We start from the raw sequence: 24,122 nt of genomic DNA, 5'->3' as shown, positions 1-24,122 counted from the left end.
GACTTTATGGCAGACAGATTCTATGAGAAGAAGCATATGCTACATGGTTAGTTGTGGTCTAAAGCAGTACTGCTTAAAATTAGGAGCTCCTTGGTCCCGGGCAAACTCCCAGGAAACAATCATATGCAATAGGCACAAATTTAGTGTGTTTATCCCTGAAACACTGAATAAATAATAATTGCCAAGCCACCTCATCAAATAGCTTGAGGAACAGTGGCCCAAGGGATGTAATAGGGTTGTTACCTACCAATATACAACAAACTATTTGGTAACACAGCAGAATATACAGCATCTACATTTCTAACTTTGTTTCTTGAATACTCACTTTTTCTCATACGTGGAATCATTGAGTTGGAAGAGATGTCAAGGGCCATCCAGTCCAACACTTTGCCATGCAAGAACACACAATCAAAGCACTCCAGACAGATGGTCATCCAGTCTTTCTTTTAAACAACCACCAAAGACGATGACCCCACATTCTGAGGCAGAATGTTCTATCCATTGTCAAATTGCTCTTGCCATCAGGAAGTTCTTCTTAATGTTTAAAACTCTTTCCCAGTAGTTTCAATACATTGTTCCATGTCCTAGTCTCTGGAGCAGTAAACAGGCTTCCAAATATTTGTTGTTTTTTTTTAAAAAATGGAGAATTATGATTTATTTCTATGATTATTGATTATATTTCTTCGATAACCTCTATTATCCAACTCTTTTCCAATGTATTTTTTCAAGTTCTTTCCTCTGCTAAAGTCAAAGCACTTAACTTGTTATGGTACAGTGCTGACATTGTCCTATATATGGAAGATTCTTGCACATTTAGGCTGGCATGAGAGTTTATCAATTATTTTTGTCAGGGTTTCTGAACACTCAAAAAACAGATCTTTCAAACATTTTTAAATAGTCTTCTCATCTCTCGTGTCTCATGGCCATGTATCATGTTGGATCTACACTGCTATATAATCCAGATTGCCAAAGCAGATAATCCACATTATCCTCATTGAACTGGGTTATATGAGTCTACACTGCCATATAATCCAGTTCAAAGCAGATAATCTGGATTTTATATGGTAATGTAGATCCAGCCTCAGTATCCAAAAAAACCAGAAAAATCAGAATACTGAACTGGCACTACTTTTGAAAGCTGCTGTCCAGACCCTTGTAATAAAATGTGGGAAAGATGGATCTTATACAGAAATACAGGGTGTTTGAAAAGGAACTCCCTAGTTTTAACTTAAAACACATTAAACCTTGGGAGTTCTTTTTCAAACACCCTGTATATAGCCCATCCACCCTTTCCTTGCCTCTCTCCTCACAAGGGATATTGTTCTATTAACTTCTGTTGTATACCTGTGAAACATGGACCACCTACAAACGCCACTCTAGACTTCTGGAAAGATTCCATCAGTGTTGATTTTGAAAAATCCTGCAAATCTCTTAGGAAGACAGGCAGACAAATGTCAGCATCCTGGAAGAAGCAAAGGCCACCAGCATTGAAGTGATGACTCTCCACTGGACTGACCACATTGTCCGATCCCCATCTTCCAAAGCAATTACTTTACTCCCAGCTCAAGAACAAAAAACAGAATGTTGGTGGACAACAAAAGAGATGTAAAGATGGGCTTAAAACTAACCTTTTAAAAAGTGGAATACACACCGAGAGCTGGTAGGTCCTGGCACTTGAATGATGTAACTGGATGGCAGTTGTTACTAATGGTGCTATGAATATTAAAGAAGAACGAATACAGGGAGAAAGGGAGAAATGTGCCAAGAGGAAGGCATGTTATGTAAACCCTTGTCATGACCACCTTCCATCTGGGAATCTATGTCCTTAATGTGAAAGACCATGTGGATCCAGAATAGGTCTTTACAGTCACTTACAGATCCATTGCCAAGACTCTACTTTTGGAAGATAATCACACTCGGCCTGAAGTGGTCACCTATAATGATGAGATTAAAAAACATTAACTATGTAGGATTGCATCTCTTGGATTTTTTTTCACATAATTTGTTTAGACAGATTTTTAATGGAGTGGTCTGATGATGCTTAAATCTAGTATTTTTAGCACTATATCACAGTGCCCAAATCTGCACGAAATGAGTTCAGGCTATTTGATATTGTAAACTGGGAATTGTTAATCATGGCCCTTTTTCTTCTGCTGAGATTAAAATTATGCCTGCTATGGTGGGTTGCAAACACTTCTAGTTATTTCAGACTACACGGAATCATGAGAACTGCAAAATGCAGCTGTGCCTTTCAGTGTTCCCATGCTTGAATATGCATTTGGTGAAAAATATCAGTCAGAAATTTGAGCACTCAGAGGATGCTTTATTAGAAAAAAACAAATGATTGAATGTTATGAAAAGTACAATTTTTTTTAAAGAAATAATTTAACATTGGTGTATGGCAGCATTTCAGAACCCGGCCAATTCCATGAGTTTGTTATTAGTTTGTGGTTCAAAGATTCCTTTGAGTATAGTCACATACATGGGAGATTGCCCATTTCATGGCTGTCTTCATCCATTTCCACCATACTGCATGCAGCTCTGAAAGGTGAAAGAAGATTCAGCGGGAAGAAAACATACACAAATGAAACACTTGATCTTGCCCACTTTCCCATAGACACAACCAATCCAACCAACAATATATCTGAAAAAAAACACATGTTCACTTCCCTTCCTACCCATTTCTCATTTGCAATTGTAAATAAAAGATAATTTAAGATGAAAATATCCCAAAATGTGGATTCACAGGCTATACAACAACAACAACAACAAAGGTCTAATCTCAATTTGGTAGCCTGAGTTGTAATTTGTCTTAAATACCCTCACATAAATATATGTAAATATATACAAAGCAGAGATACTGAATAAGGCTTCACACAATCTTGCCTTCACAATGAACATATACGTAACAACAATCCACAGCTTCATTTTTATATAATTTCCAATCATTTCAACAGATCCAGAACAGTGCTGAAGTTTGTATCAAAGTGGCAAAAACAATACAGTTAAAAAACAGAACTTTGGACATTATCGTTATTCTTTTTAAACCAACAGCTTCAGCTTCTGAACTGGAGCCTGAAATGCGACTATGACAAACCATAGCCATTTAAAGAATTAACCCAGTATTGCAAACTTTTATTCTAAAGCTTAAACTGGGTTCATTCCAAAATTTAAGTTGTGGCTCCTGCCTTCATGGGTTTGACTGTTATTTTAATGGCTTCACTAAAGATGCCACAAGGGAAAGAACTTTTGGTGCTTATCAAAGGATCCAGAGATATAAAACCATTAAGTCTTATTTTGATATTCTACAAAATGATTAAAAATGTTCACAGCTAGCAGAATAATAGCATTTTTGGAAAAGATTTACAACAAAACAAAATCTTCAAACATCACCTATGTTTTATTTTTTAAAAATTAAACATTTGCATGAATCAAATGGAGCAGGCTTAAAATGTTGGTTTTCTTATTTCAGTGTTAAGTAACAACAATTAATTTATCTAATACAATGGAGATATTTAAAAAGTGCAAAACATAACCCTTAATTTGGAACATATTTTAGCCCCAAACAACTACTTTTTCAAAGCAGTAAAGTTATTAACACCCATTTCAATATAAATCAGGCATTGTTTTTGAAAAGTTGCAGTATTTGTGGTGCAAGAACAAATCAATGGTGCAGTTTATATTACCATATAGTAAGAATATGATGAAATTTGGGTAATTTGCTGCTGGTCTTTGAAGCCAGAAGATTATGTAGATTTTCACTAATTGCCGTCTACTGCTGGTGTGTGTGTGTGTGTGTTTTAAAGGCCATTTTAACTTTATTCATTATATTTTAATCTGTTTTTCACCTTAGTCTACACTGTATTTATTTAATTGTGGTTTAATTTTTGTATTGCACTTTTTAAACTATGACTAAAGTGGGATTGTTAGCTTCCTTGAGTCCCCATGGGGAGAAAGGCAGAATAAATAATAATAATAATAATAATAATAATAATAATAATAATAATAATAATAATAATAATGCTATGCAAAAACGAGCTATACAAATTGGAAGAATGGGAATTGTCCAGTCAGGCTGCAAAGAAGATGGGTAACAAGTGGAAATTGCCTGCTCCATTTCTTTATATACTTCTGTGAATGGAAAAAGAAATTGCTAATGTATCTATGGCTGTGATAAAATGAACTACAGTGGAGTCTTGCTTATCCAACATAAACGGGCTGGCAGAACGTGGGATAAGCGACATGTTGGATAATAAGGAGGGATTAGGGAAAAGCCTATTAAATGTCAAATTATGCTATTATTTTACAAATTAAGCACCAAAACATCATGTTTGACAACAAATTGACAGAAAAAGCAATTCAATGCACAGTAACATTGTGTAGAAATTAATGTACTTACAAATTTAGCACCAAAACATCGCAATGTATTGAAAACATTGACTACAAAAACATTGACTACTAAAAAACTGACTACAAATAAAGATAGAATTGCTGCCTAGAGAAGCAGCTGTGGGTCCGGACAGGAGGCAGACTTCATTGGATAATACAGAACGTTGGATAAGCCAACGTTGGATAAGCAAGACTCTACTGTACTTCCTCAGTATTCTCTCCCTGGCACCATCTCATTTAAAAATGCTTTTGCTTTGCAAATCAATAAAACCAGATTCACAATATTTTTATAAACACAACATATACACATAGCACCACTAAAGCACATTTCGCAAGCACTAGAGAATGGTATTAGATACCAAATTATAAAGTTGTGAAGTAGAAGTGAGCTGATTTATACTAAACATGAACATAACTGAATTTATCTTAATGGCTTTGGTCACCACTGTGAATGTTTGCAGCAGCCTCCACCTAATCAGTGAATTCATACATGGCACATTAACTTTGGTAGTAGGAGACAACTTTTAGCCTCTTCTATGCATAATAAAAATTACTTCTTTTTCTATTTCACATGGAAAAAAGACTATATACGTACATACACCATGCTAGTACAGAGTGGCAGCAAGAATGTTTTCAATAATTGCCAGATTTGATTCATACTTTAAAATAATATGGACTTAATTTAAATTGTTATAACCTATAATTTCTAAGTCCACCAAAAGTGAACTATGATCCCATTATTACAAAGGGTGGAAAGGAAGTGTATAGTATTAATTACAATCTTTTGCTGATCTTGTACCCAAGTCTGACATGCTTATGGAAAGAAAGACCTCAGACAAAGAACACCATAAAAATCAGAAACATATTACAAAACAAAAAGGACACTGTCATTTTGTCCAAGGGAACTATGACTGTGTTTTAGAAAAAAAAAGAAGACAGTGGAGATATGACATGGTAAAAAAAAAAACTACAGAAGTATAAGATCACCCCAGCAAAATAAAAAATGACACATTTCTGTATTTTATACAGAAAAAATAGTAAGACTGCATATACATTGTCATGCTGGAGAAGTATGCAAAGAAGCTGACAGGATACTATAAAACCAGGCAGCATAAAAACCTATACAAATTGGCCTTTTAAAGTTTGGTTACCAATACAAAAAGCTGTTATTTGAAAGTAGTTGCAGCATAAATATAAAATTACCATTGACCTACTTTTGACAGGTTTGTTTCCATACCAAAAAAGCCTCTTAGAACTAGTTTGATTTTAAAATAAAAAAGAATAGATTTCACTGTCCTGGGTTAAGCCTCTTAATCATCTATTCATGGTGTGTTTTTTGTTTGTTTCCTTTTCAATTATGAAGATAATGTCAGCTTAAAGGAAAGAGTGCATAATTTTAATGGCCATCTAATGTCCAACAGAATAGCTTATGATACTGGTATATCCTTCTTGTTTGGCTAAGCATGTAACTCCAACAAGATCGTTCAAAATGAAGTATCCACCCAGATGGTCCAAAATCCACCAAAATGAAATAGCCATCTAACCACCAAGAACTGGACTTTATTGCTGAACATAAATAATGACAAGGCACAGGACAGCTACGAGTCCAAGAGCTTGTAGACCAAGGAACCAGAGCATACCCCAGAAGAACATGACAATTACGGGCTCCACGATGCGTTCACCAAAATACATCCTTGTGAAGCCGATGCTGATGAGACTTTTGTTGAGTTCACCAAAAAGAGTTCCCATCTTTTTATAGTCATCTGTAGCAGATTCAACATTATTATCCCTTTCTTCTTGCTGAACCTGCAGTCAGAAGAGAAGAATAGATTAAGAGACTGCATCTGTAATATGATTATTTTGTGTGTGGAGACATGCTTGCTTTTTTTTAACTGCTCTGCACAGTAATGATTGATACCCTTCCACCCAAAAAGGAAATACTGGCATACTTCAGTTAACAAAGCATCTGACAAAAAGCATCTTTCTGCAAAGTCTCTTTATGGGAATCCAGTCTAGCCCCTGCTGCCTTTCTTGACTTCTGTCTAGGTGGAATTTTATTTTTATTCATCTGCAGCATTGGCATTAGAATAATGGTGAAGTAGGACTGGAAAAGAGTTTATCAGTATTGGGTTGTAGCAGAGTGCCTAAAGTAAACAATGCAAGAAATAAAGCTTGGTCTGAGAAAGAATGGGATTTTAATCCGGGTGATCCTACTGTAGCTGTGTATGCTTATATGCAACAGGAATCTAGAATCACTCACATATGTAAAGAACAAAAAAGGGGGACAGGGGAGATTTGAAAAAAGCAAAGATCTATAAGCTTTGCCCCCAAAATATAAATTATTAGAAAAGTGGAATCTACTGAAAACAAAAAAATAATAAATAAATTCTAGGATGCATTTTGGAAGAAGTTCCCCAGTAGGCTCTAGAAGATTCCAAATCTTACTTAATAAGCTTTCTTGCTGTAGTTATTTCATTTCACATGTGCATTACATTAGTTTTGAGAGAAAAAAAGATTTTCTGAGACATGCTGGACAGTGCTTCTTGTTTTGTGGTGTTGGACCTTATTGCTAGTATTTCCATATTACTTTTCTACCTCTAGTATCAATGTTAATGAAATAAAGGCAAAGAACTCATACACTTCGTTAGCTGGGGGTATATTTGAAATGTCTTTCATGACTGGCTAATTCCATCCCCTTGCTTACTTCTGTTATGCACTTCAGAGATTAAACCAATATATTTTACTAATGGGTAATTTGGAAAACATAACAGAAACATCTTTTTCCAGATGTATTCCCATTTTTACATAGGTAAAGGTTTTCCCCTGACACTAAGTCTAGTGGTGTCCGACTCTGGAGGTTGATGCTCATCTCCATTTCTAAGCCGTTGTCTGTAGAAACCTTTAAGGTCATGTGGCCGGTATGACTGCATGGAGTGCTGTTACCTTCCCGCGGGAGCAGTACCTATTGATCTACTCACATTTGCATGTCTTTGAACTGCTAAGTTGGCAGAAGCTGGGGCTAACAGTGGTAGCTCATCCCACTCCCCGAATTCGAATCGCTGACCTTTCAATCAGGAAGTTCAGCAGCTCAGCGGTTTAACCCACTGCACCACTGGGGGCTTATTTACATAAGCATATGTAAATAAAACTGTAGTTAGAAAGGCATTTAATGCCTTGTATCATAAGAAACATTGCATCCCACCCCATTTCCCACTGCTTAATTATTCACATAGTACACATATGAAATAAAGGAAGAGAAATAAATGGTTTTACTCATTTGCAATTCAAACTTTTTGTTAATCAAAATATTCCCCTCCACGAACCCTCCACTTTTAACTATCTTTTAAAAATAGTATTATAAAAAGGTAATGCACAACATTTTGGGCACCATTTTAAGACAAAACAAGCAGCATTCATTGTTCTGTCACGCGCTGGGCCTGTGACTGACTGTCTGTTATGTAGGACATATGCTTTACACCCAGCGGGAAGCCAGGGGCCTAAAGAAGGGTAGTTGAGGAATTTTCCTGAAAAGATGGCCTTGAAGTCTTTAAAGAAATAACAAAGTCTTTATTGACGAACAAATAATAAATCTTCAAGGAGTCTTGTCCCACAGGACAGGCGATAGGCTTTGAATAACTGTGAAAACCCTCTTATAACCCCTCCCAGGCTATCTGTTATCTGGGCCTAGCTAGTCTGGGACCCACTGCCAACTCCAAGTGCGTCTGGTTGTTGAGTGGACCTACCAGCCAATGGCTTGCAGATGTTTCTGTGCTGTTGTCGTATCCCTGGACAGTCAATATCCCTGGGGTTCTTTAACCTTGGTGCTCTTTATCCCCGGTGGTCTTTAACCCTGGTGGTCTTTATCCCTGGAGGTCTTGAAATAGGAAGCCTTTTACGGGACGAGCTGGTGTATGTCCTACAGCTGAGCTTCCCAAGAGAGACTAACTTAAAAATGGCTCCTTCCCTCCCAGAGCCCTGAACAGGGGGCGGAACCAAACTTAATGGTGATTGACAGGTGGCCTGTCCTATGGCTGCAAACATTTGCAGCAAGAAAGTAAAATAGAAGGTTCTGGTACAGCTGTACCAGCACATTCATGACTTCTCTAATGTTCCCATCAAAGACAAAGAAAGCTCAGCAGGAAAATATTCATAATTTGTCAGAAACACAAGAAGTAGCTTGTAACCTTTAATCACAGTGATTAGATGCCTACTACAAAGAAAAATGTCTTGAAACGAGGATTGCATCAAGTAGGTTTATAGTCAAAACATGCTGTAAACATATACTGCAACTAAACATTTCATAGTAAAAGCAATTACATTTGCAATTGTCCTGCTAAGTTGTAAACAGGCCAAACATGATGAATTGTAAGAACACAATGTATCTAATAACAAAAATTAAGCCTCAGGAAATCCTAGTTTATTTACTGGACAAGTTAAAAACAATCTTGTAATGAATGCAGCAAAATATATTCCAGCACTTGCAGACAGAGATACATATTAATTCAACGCCTCACCCCAGTCCTTCGGGTGCCAAAACAAGAGCAGTCAAACCATCTAACCGATTATCTAAAATCTGAGGTTTCTTAAAATTAACAATTTACTTGGGGAGTGTCAACATTTTAATTAAGAATTCTCCATGTTGCTATGCAGCTCCTTAAAGCAGAATAGTTCTCAGAAAGGAAAAAAAAAACAATAGACATACTCTATTTTTTTCATTCTTACTCAATATAATTTTATTATTTCTTTATTTGCTAATCAAGAACGCCCAAGCAATCTAAACGCCATGTCAAAGTTTTGCAGACCAAATACAAGCAGAATATTATTCCGCATTTTGAGCCTAATGTTCTGCTTAGTATAATTCTCCCTTAATTTCTATAGTATTCAAATGAAGGCTTAAACATTCCATTTTGTCTGCACTGGCTTATGGGTGGTAGATTACCACCAGTCCGCTGTATCCACGGATTCTGCACCAAAGGATTGAATCATCCCATCTTGAAAATGTTTTTCTTTAATATACAAACTTCAATTTTACCAGCTTGAAAAACCACTTGTACCCCAGTGGGAGCAATTTTGCAATTTCTTCCTTCCACAGTCTTATCTTTCAGGTTGCTTCAAAGGCAAGTTTTCTTTTTGAAGACAGCTGACTTTTCATTGTCACCATCACTGATACCGCTTAACAATTTTTTTTCTTCCCCTGCTGTTGTTGGCAGGTGTCCTCCTGAGCCTTTCTTCCTGTGTTAACTATATTATATTGTTTTGGTGTATGTATTTTATAGTAGTGGGTTTTGATCTATGCATTTGGTTGTCTGTACTTTGCATTGATGTGTTTTGATGGTTGTATCTCACCTTGAGCCATGAGAAGCGGGTAACAATGGTCATGTCATTCTCTTTCACTAGAATTCTATAGGACCTTGGTAACTGCCTCATTCTACTCAATGATAGAGCAAACTGTTGCCAATTACTCCTTGCATGTGTAGAGACAAATAAAGGAAGTGCAATATAAGAAATGGGCCACAGAACAAAAATGCTGGGGATTCTTTGTTAAAACCTCTTTACAATGGCTTTGGTTTTGAAATTTGCTGAAACATATCTTCTGGAGATGCAGCCATGTTGGCCTGTTACAGCAAATACAACCAAGACTTGTTGCAAAAACGATTATATTGTTATCTTAAGCTTAACCTAGAGGAGGAGACATGATAAAAGGTAAAGGTTTCCCCTGACGTTAAATCCAGTCATGTCTGACTCTGGGGGTTGGTGCTCATCTCCATTTCTAAGCCAAAGAGCCGGCGTTGTCCGTAGACACCTCCAAGGTCATGTGGCCGGCATGACTGCATGGAGCGCCGTTACCTTCCCGCCGAAGCAGTACCTATTGATCTACTCACATTTGCATGTTTTCGAACTGCTAGGTTGGCAGGAGCTGGAGCTAATAGCGGGCGCTCAAGCCACTCCCGGGATTTGAACCTGGGACCTTTCAGTCTGCAAGTTTAGCAGCTCAGTGCTTTAACACACTTCGCCACCAGGGCTCCTGGAGACATGATAGTCATGTATAAATATGTGAGGGGAAGTCATAGCGAGGAGGGAGTGAGCTTGTTTTCTGCTGCCCAGGAGTCTAGGACACGAAACAATGTCTTTAAACTACAAGAAAGGGGATTCTACCTGAACATTAGGAAGAACTTTCTCACTGTGAGAGCTGTTCAGCAGTGGAACTCTCTGCCTCTGAGTGTGCTGGAGGCTCCTTCTTTGGAGGCTTTTAAAGCAAAGGCTGGATGGCCATTTGTAAGGCTGGATGGCCATTTGTCAGGAGTGCTTTGAATGCAATTTCCCTGCTTCTTGGCAGGGGATTGTACTGGATGGCCCATGAGATCTCTTCCAACTCTATAATTCTATGGCTTTAGAGCCAAGGCACTCTGAGAAATAATTGCTATGCTTTCTTTGGTAAATTTTATGGGGAGGGGGTTGTATGCAATGGAGCTGAAGGGCAACAAAATACAAAACAAAACAAAATCTATAAGATCAGCATAATGTAACCATTCAAAACAGTCCCAGTACGCAGTACTACAATAAATGTGCTATGCTAATTTAACACCAGAATAGATATATTTTACAGAGACACATTATTCTTATGAAATATGCATTACATTTTACCAAAGTTCATATAAATAATAACAATAATACAACTTTATTTATATTCCGTCCTACCTCCCCGGAGGGACTCAGAACGGATTCCAAACATAAAAGGTAAACATGCAATGTCCAAACAGAACAACAATACACCAATAATAACGAAAATTGACAACCCAACATATAAAAACAAATCATCACTTAACAACTAAAATTAAATTTAAAAATGCCACCTGTTATATCAAACATAAAACAAAACATCAAACAATGAACAGAAGCATTCCCAGTTCCTTGGGGGGGGGGGCAAGTACTGTAGACTGATGATTGCTCAAGATGTCTTTTGAGCTGGTGGGGTAAACAGGGCATGGATACGGATGGTAGCTATTAATCAGAGATATAATGGTAGTATTACCATCTACTCCTCTTCCTCCACCTCATAAGCCAGTGAACAAAGGTACACCTTCAGCTGTTTCTTGAAAACTTAGGGAGTTCCAGAGGTGGGAACTATTTTTCAAAGCTTTACTGAATATGTTAATTTAATTTTGCAGTAGAAGTCAGGGTTACCAAAGAAGTTTAAAGAGTTCTTAAATTTTAAAGCACAAGAACAGACTACAAGTGCACACATATATTTGTCTACACATAAAAATAAAATATAACTGCAAAGCTTGAGCAGTCAAGAATGACATTTAACTAGCCATAAAAAATTCTTTTCTTTCTTCAGGGATGCAAAACATGAATAGGCGCTGGATTAAGCTGGTTGTGCTGGATAGAGATAAGGAATACATTAACAAAATAAAGCAAAACAGCCATAATACAAAGAAAAAATGTATTCAGCAGTTATAACAATAAATCCATATGTGATGTCAGCACAGTACCCCACCCAAATAGTTTGCATTAAGTTGTTACAGCAACCATGCATTTGAATAGCAATTGAGCAAATGCTGCATAAAATTGGATGCCAATTCAACCAAAGCTTTATGGAAAAGTTTCCTGAGAGAAAGACACCTTCTCAAAAGATTTTTCTGAAGCAGAAGCAAAAACCCATAAAACTTCAAAGGGAACATACCATATGAATCTATTGCAATTTACTACACAGTTATATCTGCTTGACCAGCAAATCAGACTAATGAAGCTGGAAAGTTTGCTGCTTAAGAACCAGAAGAAATGTAAGAATGAGCAAAAATGCTTTCAATTAGTGAAGGGGCTTCTAGATGCCACTCTATACACATGCTAATTCCTGCAGAGACTTAAAAAAATTGTAAGAATACATATAAAGCTTATGAAACTCCTTGGCAAGCTATTCTGCACACAAACAAAACAATATTTGCTTTTTAACTACTCTTGTATATCCAAAGACAAAGCTTTCATTGTCTTTATTTGCCAGCACTGTTCATTCCATTGTCCTGATGCTTGCTTCACCCCAAAGTAATTGAGGAGGCACATCTGATACAGCTTTGATTATTTTAGCACAGCAGCGAGTGGGTCTGCAAGTCTTCTCCTTTTCTGCTGAGTAAAATAATGTCTTCAGTAAAGCATCAAGCTCTATCAGAATATTGAAATCCAACTGGTAACCAGATGTGATGTAAAAGAAAATCCACTTTCTACATACTAAGAGGAAGTCTTTCTCGCTATCTTACCTCCAGGCATTGAGGTGAGGCCAGGGGCAGCTGTAGCAAACACACAGTAGAAACCCAGTTTAAACAATACAGTTCACAAACAAAACCAAGGGTGGATCTACACTTCAGCCTTAATGCTGTTCGATACCACTGTAACTGCCATAGTTCAATGGTGTGGACTCCTTGTAATTGTAGCTGGACAAGGCTTTGCTGTCTCACCAAACAACAAACCCCAAGATTGCAGAACACTGAACCATGACAGTTGAAGTGGTATCAAATTGAATAAATTCCACAATGCAGACATACTCTTAGCATTTAATTCAAATGGCATTCACTTTCCACTTTCCTGGGATTTGCTGAAGTCTATATCAGCCGGTTTATCAGCTATATCATATCTGGAAACCATATATATACTTCATTTCTTAGGCAGGAGACTAGACAAATGTTAATGTAAAGCTGTTCAAAGAAAGGATAAATCTTACATCAATAATCCATTTTTGTTTAAATAACTTTCTCATAATAATATCTCAGGTGGTTTCAAAACTGTGCTGTCAAAAGTGTGCAAAACTAATAGATTCACATGTGCTATTTGTACAAATACACCTAGTAATTATTATTACTAGAAAGCAATTGTGACATTTCGGTCAGCTTCTTGTAAGGTAGCAGCTATGTTGTCTTCAAATGCTTGATTAAGAAGTCCTTCCTTGACATATGTTCTTGTGAATCTAATAGTAACTAATGCTATTGCATTATTTGGTTAGCACTCCTGATAAGATATCTTTAAAATACTGATTTAAAGTTGTGTTTTCAGGAGAACTAAACAACTTTATGACAGTTAGACAGGCTTTCTTTCTCATTTTCGAATACAATGAATATGTTGGGGTGTGGCGGTGGGGAACCACCACTAAGACAGGAAAAGAGAACAAAAGAAAAGCAATTTAACTGTAAACAGCTGGTTCCTGAACAGTACAAAAGACAGTTTATTTCATAAATGAGGTACTGGCTACAAGCAAGATGAAGCTAAGTAACAGTAGATTAAATGCTTCTCTTTTTTCATGACACCTGTTACATTTGTAAGAAAAAGTAATTTAGTTGTAAAGTATGACAAGCAAGTGGCGATTGCACATGTTTGTTGAAATACATTAATTTTCTCTCTATAAAAATGACTTTACAAGCATTTCACACTCTCACACCCCACTGCGTCTGAGGGCAAGCTGTCTATAGTCTTTTGGTTTCCATTAAAAATATGAATCTTTCACATGCCCAGATCTAATCAGAGCAGAATAAACCTGCCTGGCCTAAGAACCCTAACATAAGAAACTTTGAGGAGACAAGATCTACTTGTGGTCAAGCAAATGATATTAAATGCAAGTGACAACTTTGTTCTTTAATTTAACACACCTGTGAAGGAGCAACTCATGGAAAAGCAGTTTGTGAGCAACTGAACTAACATATTAAGGGCCCCTTAAAGGACGGTATAGGAACCCTTGGCAATTTTATTAAGTTATCAGGAATTAAAGGCACCATTCTGCTACAAATGACAAACCTACAGATCCAACTTACTTTAAAGGTATTCCTGTGTCTATTCTTTCTAGCACAGCAATTTCAAACAAAGTTCAAAGGAGAAAAAAGTAGTTCTAACCAACAACTACTAAACTGTAATGAAGATGCATCCCAAAAGTTGTATGTGGTCCACAACATTTTGATTTTTGCAGCCCCAAGCCCCTGAAAAAGATTTTTAAAAACATCCAACTGGGAAGTATGAAACATTGCCAGAGATTACTGGAGTAGTTTGCTAGTACAACAGGCAGCAAACTGCTGCAGAGCTAAAACTAACAATAGGCAAAGTGGCACAGAATGCTTCCTCCTTCCAAGCTCATGTGAAAGAAGAATAGTCACTGGTAAATGTCAATGGAGCAATTTATAGCCAGATATTGACATAAGCAAAATCTTTTAGTAGTTGCAATGAGCTAAGGACACAGTATATAAGTGGAGGAAAGGATTTAAAGTGGCAGTTCCTAAAATGTAAAAGCTGTAAAGTCCTCCTCCTTAGCCTAGCATTAGTTTAAAAGAATAAGTGAAACAGTGGGAAACTGAGGAGGTGAAGTCATTAAAAATACATTTGTTCTGTATTATAACTAAGAACATTACAAAAAAAAGTTCTTGCTCATTTTACCATCCCAGAAAGTGGCCCACTGCCTTTGCCTAGACTTGCTTTAAATGATTAGAATTATCCCTCTCAATGTATGAGAGTTTTTACGATGCAACAAGTAATTATGGTTATATTAAAATTCACATTCTAACAATGCAGGCAACAACAATACTATATGTACTTTTTGCTACATGTTAAACATTTCATATATTAATGCAAATATACAGATAAGAGAAATATTTGGAACACCATCTCTGATTCCACGTTACAATATCCAAATGCTTCATTAGGTTACTCACAACGATGCACATATCTTATTTGCTTAAGATCTGTATTTATGTTATATGTTTATCCTCTAAAATATTTGCTGTTGTAAATAATCATGTAATGAAGTTACCAACCAAGGAGACAGAAACTGCTTGTAACTGATGTTGTAGCTTTATAAAAGACAGATGCGGTACATGTACCTGGATGACTCACTTAAAGCTGTGTTAATATTTTCTTAACATTATATTGAGAAATTGGAATGCAATCATTCAGTCCTTGTTATACTATCAGATTCCCACTCAGCCATGAAGCTCCCCGGGTGACCTTGGGGTAGTGGCTATTTTCCAACCTAATTATCTCCACATGGTTGTTTTTAGGAGGAAATTCAAGAGATAACGGTAATGAATAAACAAAGAAAACTCCTGCAAAGCTTCCCTGTATATTTTAGAATTTTATTTCAACTTCAGAAAGGATAGCTGTGCCTGTTTGCTACAGTAAAAACGGTGAGAAAGTGGCATCTTGAAATAATAAATTGCACCTTGAAGACAAGACAAGTTTTAGTGTAAGCATTTGCAAAGCTGCACCTAAGCCTTTGCATATACTGACAAATGGGCAAGGCACTGTCATGTTCATGGTTATGTCAAGAATCCAAGACCTTACATATACTTCCCTTGTGTATACCCTAGAATTAGGAGATGAAAAAGAATGCTGCTTCTTATATGGAGTACTTCTTTGATTAGTTATAATAAACACCCTCAGTTCACAAATCAAGTGTGAAATGAAGAAGGTGCTTCAGAACTCATTTTACTCTCTGAACCACCAAGTATCTTGTTATGTAAATCAGTGCCCTTCAGTACTGCTAAGTAAAAAGTTTGCATATATTTAATCAGTGCTCTTGAGAGGCCTGGTCAGAGCAATTGCACCACACAAACAGGGTATAGAGCTCTGGCTCCTCTCTCCAGGGTTGCTACTTCTCCCCTTCCCTTCCATTTGAGAAACTACTTTTATTTTTTTTAATTTACAGTATTTATATTCTGCCCTTGTCACCCCGAACTACAGCCCCAAACCCAAAGATCTGCACAAAGTTAATCTTGGAAACGTACAGAGTGCTTAAAATAGAAATACATGGGGCTATGTGCAAACATTCTCAATCCAAAAATCAACTCACTCCCAATTTTGATGCTGTTCTTATTTTATATGATACCGCACTTGTCCTCTTGAAAACTGCTACAGGGATATTCTATCACTGTGGAAGAATGTGATGGCACCATGCACCTCCATGGGTCAAATATCAAACCACCTGCTGCAAAATTCCAGATATAATCTATCAAGTTCTGGAGTCTCTTTCCTCCACAGACTTACTCTTTGGGCAAATAACCCGGTGACCGCCTAAGTGAGGGGCGACTTGGCATTCCAGATGTTCTGGGCTTACTTATTGCCCATGCTGGGAGGGGCTGATGAGTACTGTAGGCCAAAACTTCTGGAGGATCAATTTCTCAACTCTAGTGTAAATGATGCATCTCATCCTGGGCCCTTACTGTCAATGAACTGAAACGGAATAATTCAGTAAAATGAATCATAACGAAATCTAACTATTTTCCAGAAAAGGAACTGGCTCACTCATATTTTGCAGCAATAGATATGCAAAAATCTTAAGTTAGTAATAAACATATTCTTTTCCTATGGAACATTGGCATGGTCCTATTAACTCAAGCAGGAGTTGACTTATTTATCTAGGCATCTCTCTCTCTCTCTCTCTCTCTCTCTCTCTCTCTCTCTCTCTCTCTCTCTCTCTCAATCTCTCTCGCTCATATCATTCCTCTGGCATACGCTGCATAGGAAAAATGATGTAACCCTGACAAAATGAAACCACATTAGCAGGGCTGAAATCTTTAAGTCAGAGATGATAATTTCACAGCCTCCTACACGTTGATGGAATTCAAGCCCCAGTAGCCTGCATAACCAGTGCTGAAAAATGCTGACAACCAAGGTCTAAACATTTGGAGGGATACAGAAAAAACCCTTTGATTGAACCTGCCCAAACATCCAAGCACCATGATTAACTAGGAAGAAATATCTCTAATATCAGAACGTATAAACTTCTGAAGGTAAACAGAATCTTGAAAAAGGTGTTACCTCTCCTCTCTTACATTGGAGGGAGTGTTACCAACACTATGACAGAATCTGTTCATTTTAAAAATAAAGCATACATTTTGTACATTAATTGGTTTTGAATAAAACCACACAGCTATTCACACCTCCATTTGTCCATGAGAACAGCCACCTTCATATGTAAGTGCTCATCTCTGCTCATAGAATGGGAACACTGGCTGTGAAAAGCCCAGTCTCCTACCATTTCTGTCTTGAAGATGATGTCTGTAACATATTTATGCAAGTAAAATTGCTGTGGGAAGGCATGACTCCATGTGATCCAACTCCTGATTCAGTGAAGGCTGCCCCAGGTTTGTACATTTCTGACTGTCAGTTTCTTTATACAGTTAGCACAGAAAATTTGCTGTTCCAGGTTGACATATGGAGAATTCTAAATATATGAAGAGGGTTAATGTCACTAAACAACTTCACTTCTAAGAAATTTTCCCCTATGATTTCAGCTACTTTTTTGGACTCTGGTTGTGACAGATGAATGAAGTTCAAAGGACTTGCTTGAGTACCTCTAATCTTAGATAAAAGACAGCAAAAATCACACACAACAGTTTATAACTATTACTGTAAGGCCTTACAGGTATTCTCAGGATGATCGCAATGCAATATACACAATGCACAACTTCACCACTATTTCTCTCTGTATGGACTTGTATGTGTGAGCAAAATAACTATAAAGGCATGCCACACCCTATTATTTCAAATAATTTAATTCAGATTAAACTGACACGCCATATTTGCAGACTGGCTCTGATGCAGCTATAACTGCGTGCTTGAAATTAAAGCATAAAGAATACAGAATTTATCTCTTTAATAGTCTCTGATCATGAAGACTGAGAGGATACAAAAGTAGGTACCGTATATACTTGAGTATAAGCCAACCTGAATATAAGACGAGGCACCTAATTTTACCACAAAAAACTGGGAAAACTTATTGACTTCAGATTAAGACAAGGGTGGGAAATGCAGCAGCTACCAGTAAATTTCAAAAATAAAAATAGATACCAATAAAATAACATTAATTGAAGCATCAATAGGTTAAACCTTTTTAAATATTTACATAAAACTGTAATTTAAGATAGGACTCTCCAACTCTGATTACCGTAATGCTAGCAGTATTATATGGTGGTTCAGTCATTAATTTAAATGGAGAAGAAAAAGTCAAGAAATCAGAAGAAAGCTAGGCCTTGGAAGGGCAGCTATGAACCAACTAGGCTAGATCCTCAAGAGTAAAAACATATAATAACAGCAACATCTGAATCATCCGTGCTATAATATTTCTAATTTCTATGGTCAGAAAGCTGGAGAGTGGAGAAAGCTGACAGTGCAAAAATCAACTCCTTTGAAATATGGTGCCAGAGGAAAGGTCTACAGATACCATGGACAAGCAAAAAGAGAAATGTCTTAAGTCCTAGAGCAAACCAAGCCTGAATTCTCAATATGATTAACTGAGGCTTACTTTGGAAATAATGCAATGATGACAAAATGGAAAAGACAACAATGCACGGTAAAGAGAAAGGCAGTATGAAAAGAGTAATATGCAACAAATGTACTGATTCAATTAAAGAAGTTACACCCCTGTTTCCAGGCTATCCATGATCAGGATTCTTGGAGGTCTTTCATTCATAGGGTTGCTGTAAATGGACTCAATGACAAACCACAAGAATGAGTCATTTGCTTCTAGAAGGCAAAAAACTTGCATGATCCTATTGTTCCAACTTGTTCCAACTACATATGCTAAACACATCAAGCATCCATATTCTTGGTAGAAAACTTGGAGCAGTTTACAATGAGACACATACACACAAACCAGTCAACACAACCTGCAACAGCAAAATTATAACCAAAGTCTGAACAGCAGCTATGGCATATGGCGTATCAGCTTGTGGTTATAATGTTGTGCTGCAGGTATTACTGACTGACTTTTAACTAACATACAGCCTAGGAATGAATATGAATACACAACCTGGAAGAATGAAAGCCTATTTCACTGTTTATATAGGTAAAAAGCAATCTGATTTCATGTGTGGAAAAAGTTTGCACAACAACTTAAAAATGACTTAGGAGTTATGCCTTCCCCTCTCTTTTTCAGAGAAACCTGGCAAAGGGTAGTTCCAATCCGACTTGCAGGAGATTCAACATCTACTGTAGAGCTTCATCAAAAACAAGTACTCTGTACCTTTTTGTTTCTGAAGACTGGAGAAGTTGTTACGCTTTCTTTCAAGCTTGTTTTGCACACCCTTCCATAATCTAAATATTGCTTCCCCCATGGGTGCTGTAACAGGCCCACTTGGACAAGTATATTATTTCCCAGTGACAAAGGACTCTTGCCACACCCTGGACTCTACACAGATATATATTCTTTCCTTACTTAGTTTATCCATACCTCACAACCTCTGAGGATGCCTGCCATAGATGTGGGCGAAACGTCAGGAGAGAATACTTCTGGAACATGGCCACACAGCCCGAAAGACATACAACAACCCTGTGATCCCGGCCATGAAAGCCTTCGACAACACATATTATTTAATCGTCCAACAATGTGCTTTTATGGATGTCATTTCCTCAATGAAACCAAATTTCCTATGTTTGCCAATGCAGAGACCAAAAAAACCAAGGATGTGACCTGTGTTACTTCCTCCTTTCCATTCTTCCAATTCTTCCAATGCAGTGGGCACCTCTGTCTGTGCTACCTCTGTGGAGTCCAATGCCAACAGGAAAGGCAACTTACCTTCGCGACCTGTCTGGTAGCATTTCATTAATTGATTATTAACCTTTAACAAATATGACATTTGTTGACTGGGTAATGCGTCCATGTTGTCAAGGAAAGGAAAGAAAAAGCTAGAAGTGAAAAATTGAATAGAAGGTGTTGCAAATTAGGATGCTATGCTTTGAGACACCGTTTCTCAACCTGATTCCCAGATGGTTTGGACTCCCATTCATTCCCACTCAGGAATTTCTGACAGTCCACCTAGTGAGGTTGGGAAATCAAAGAGGACTTTAAAATGATTCCGAAGAAGCCTGGAACAATATTTGTTTCTCTAAATAACAACTTCCATGACCATTTTCCTGTAAATCCCATAGTCTGTGCCAACAGTAATGTTTTACAACATAAGACAGCCAATGATAATGATCATGATTAATTGATTCTACTGCCTGGTGGACCCAGTGGGAAGAAAAGGCTCACCCAGTGGAAATGCAAGGTTTGAGATATATATGTATCCCTCACAAGAAACGTTTAATGGGTGGAGAGGGCTAGAGGCTCTCTCCTCTACACTGTCATATAAAATCCAGATTATCTGTTTTGAACTGGAATATATGGCAGGGTAGACTCATATAATCAAGTTCAAAGCAGATAATTTAGATTATCTGCCTTGATAATTTGCATTAAATGGCAGTGTAGAAGGGGCCAGAGAGGCAGGAAGTGGCTCACCGCTCTTCCTTTTCTTCTTCCAACATGGGCTTTGCAGTCCATGGGGGCAAATCCAGGTTGGAGGCACATGACTTTAAAAAGATCCTGAAGGTATGTAAGTTGCCAACTGATGTTGTCCTCAGGGGAACAAAACATGTCCACTTGAGGATGACAAGTGACAACTTCCATTCCCTTTCCTCTATAAATCCCATAACCTGTTCCAACGCTAATATTGCTGGTCAGTTGTTGAGGAGCAGCAGCTTTACTGTTGTTTGTGGGGGGTGAGAGGGACCCACAAACTGTTGCTGGTTGGTGCTGGGTGAGAGAGACCCACAGTGCTGAGTAAAACGGCAGACACAGCTTTACTTCTTCCCCCTGAGGACACAATACCTAAAGAAGCGTCCTGCTCCTCACTTCACTGAGGAGACCTTTACTTTCACTTTATATGTCTCCGTTTATGCCTCAGTTTGCAGCACACTAAGATGGGACTTGATGGGGGAGCCGACCTTGTATGCTGCATCGCCATGCCTGTCACTATGTCTTATTTTCGGGGTATGACTTATATTGCACAATTTTTTAGAAATCCTGCTGCAGCTTATTTTATGGGTTTTTTTTAGTTTAAGCGACTTGAGAAACTGCAAGTTGCTTCTGGTGTGAGAGAATTGGCTATCTGCATGGACGTTGCCCAGGGGACGCCCGGATGTTTTTGATGTTTTTACCATCCTTGTGGGAGACTTCTCTTATGTCCCCACATGGAGCTGATAGAGGGAGCTCATCTGTGTTCTCCCCAAGTTGGATCTGAAACGGCAACCTTCAGGTCAGCAGCCCAAACTTCAATTCATCAGTCCTGCTGGTGCAAGGGTTAAACCCACTGTGCCACCAGGAGCTCTGATATTTTATATATCTTATTTTTTGGGGAAACAACATAATTGGAACGGCTTCTGGATTATGATTTGGGCCTACGTGCAATGTTTAACAGTTTATTTAGTGTATTTATATGCTATTGTTTTTATGATTTTTATGATTTTAATGCATAATGTACTTGTATGTTTTATGTTTAATGTGGCATTGAATATTGCCAATTTGGAAGTTGTTTTGAGTCCCCTTCGGGGTTGAGATAAAGCAGGGTAAAATGCAGTAAATAAATAATAAATAATCCAGTTCAAAGCAGATAATCTGTATTATATGGCAGTGTAGATGGAGCCATAGTGGGGATGCAAGGCCTAACATATACCCCCCCCCCCCCGTTCCCCAGCACTGCTTTTGCAGGTGGAGAGGGCAAGAGAGGCAAGCCTGGGCTCACCTGCTGTTGTGGCTCCTTGTCTTCTAACAAGAGCTTTGCAGCCTGGAACAAAACCCATTCTCCTAAGTGACAAGGAGCCCCCAGGTTAAACTGCTGAGCTGCTGAACTTGCTGACCAAAAGGTCTGCGGTGTGAATCCGGGGAGCGGGGTGAGCTCCTGCTGTTAGCCCCAGCTTCTGTCAACCTAGCAGTTCGAAAACATGCAAATGTGAGTAGATCAATAGGTACCACTCTGGCGGGAAGGTAATGGCACTCTTCGCAGTCATGCCGACCACATGACCTTGAAGATGTCTACAGACAATGCCGGCTCTTTGGGTTAGAAATGGAGATGAGCCCCAACCCCCAGAGTCAGACACGACTAGACTTAAGGTCAGGGGTAAACCTTTACCTAACCCTAAGTATCAACTTCCATGCCTTTTTACCTGTACACCTCACTTAACATGGGTTTTGCAGTCCATATTTGGGGGGGGGGGGGGGAATCCAGGTTGGAGGCAGAAGAATGTACAAGGAAGCCAGGAACAAAAGGTGACACCTTCCCTGTCTTTCTCCCTGTAAATCCCAGAGACTACTGTGTCACATTACAAGCCAATCAATAATAAGGATGGATTTATGGCACGGCCAGTGGGAATGAAAGCCTCACCCAGTGGGGAAGGCATGTGTCATGAGTATATCACCAAACCTTGCGGGTGGGGAGGGCAAGAGACCGAGGCAAGGAGCAGCTCACCTGCTGTTGGGGTAGCCGCTCTTCCTCCTCCTCCTCCTCTTCTTCTTCCTCGGGAGTCCATGGCTCCTGCTGCTGCTGCTGCTTCCTCCTTTGCCTCCGATCTTTTCCTTTCGCAATGACGAGGGAGGGCGAGGGGCGCGATGGCGCCGGCTCCCGTTCCCACTCCTTCCCCAGGACACATTCCGGCGGGGGCAGCCAGAGCAGCTCCTCCGTGGAGCCCATCTCGGAGGCTGAGAGAGAGAAGAGCCCGGCAGCGAGGCAACGGCCTCCGGATCCTGCCTCCTGCCCCGCGCGCAGGGCGTCCGAGCCCACGTGCGACGAGGCTCCGTGGCGGCGCCGCTGCGGCTCCTGCTGCTGCTGCCTTTGCCTTCGCTTCGCCTTCTCTTTCTTGGCAGGGCGTGCCTGGCTGGGGAGCCGTCACGGGATTCAGTGGGAGGCGGAGGGCGAAAGGCGACCCGGGGAAAAAGGGAAGGAAGCGCCCGCGGAGGCGGAGTGGGAGTGAAAGTAGGAGCGCGCAAGAGAGAAAGAGAGAGAGAGAGAGAAAGGAGGAGGCGGCGGCGTGCCTCTCCGCCTTTTGTTCCCCTCCAGCCGCCTCTCTTTATACAGCTGCTCCCCTCCTCCTCTCGTGTCTCTCCTTCGTGGAAAGCGCTCTCCTCGGGAGGAGTGGCTGGCTGGGCAAAAGGGGCGGCAGGATTGGGCAACTTGGCGCAAAACTTCCACGCACTGAATGCGCTCTTGACAGCACTCACTGTGAGATCTGTTCGGCAGTGGAACTCTCTCCCCCGGACTGTGGTGGAGGCTCCTCCTTTGGAGGCTTTTAAGCAGAGGCTGGATGGCCATCTGTCGGGGGTGCTTTGAACGCGATTTCCTGCTACTTGGTAGGGGGTTGGACTGGATGGCCCATGAGGTCTCTTCCAACTCTACTGTTCTATGATTCTATGATTCCGAACTGCCAAGTCTCCGTGTTGCCGGCATCGTGGGAGTTGTAGTTTGCTGAAGCACCACCACGTTTTGGCAGAGAAGGCTAGAAACACTCAAGAACTGCAACTCCCAGATTTCATACCATTGAGCCATGAAAGTCCAAGTGCTATCAAACGGCATTCATTTTCCAGTATCACTGGGTTTATCTACACCAGGGGTTCCTAAAACTGCATTCATTCTCCAGTGTAGAGAAATGTCATTAATGTATTTATTTATCATGTCAGAAGGGAACCGAGGGTACAATTGTAATGTATTTAAAAACACAAAGTTTAAAAACTTGTCATTATACTAAATGTCCTTTGACCAGTAACTAGCCACTTGGAGTGCCTCTGGTGTTACTATAAGGAGGTCCTCCATGGTGCATGTGGCAGGGCTCAGACTGCATTGTAATAGGTGGTCTGTGGTTTGCTCTTCTCCACACTCGCATGTTGTGGACTCCACTTTGTGGCCCCATTTCCTAAGGTTGGCTCTGCCAGAGTAGTCTGTTCAATGCCT

At 39.2% G+C, this 24,122-nt stretch overlaps 1 protein-coding gene across 1 annotated transcript; it reads right to left on the bottom strand.

Annotated features, from left to right (window-relative positions):
* Nucleotides 1–2,302: 2,302 nt before the first annotated feature.
* On the bottom strand, nt 2,303–23,287 carry fam241a (family with sequence similarity 241 member A). The gene is made up of 3 exons (XM_008112102.3): nt 22,647–23,287; nt 6,030–6,195; nt 2,303–2,541 (listed from the first exon to the last, which is right to left on the bottom strand). Exons 1-3 carry the CDS (start codon nt 22,866–22,868, stop codon nt 2,453–2,455), a joined length of 477 nt encoding a protein of 158 aa, XP_008110309.2. The 5' UTR covers nt 22,869–23,287; the 3' UTR covers nt 2,303–2,452.
* Between the last annotated feature and the right edge of the window lie 835 nt (nt 23,288–24,122).

Source organism: Anolis carolinensis, chromosome 5, assembly GCF_035594765.1.
Source record: "Anolis carolinensis isolate JA03-04 chromosome 5, rAnoCar3.1.pri, whole genome shotgun sequence".
Taxonomy (NCBI): Eukaryota; Metazoa; Chordata; class Lepidosauria; order Squamata; family Dactyloidae; genus Anolis; species Anolis carolinensis.
Note: the sequence above shows the minus strand (reverse complement) of the source record. Positions and strands in the feature narration are given on the sequence as shown.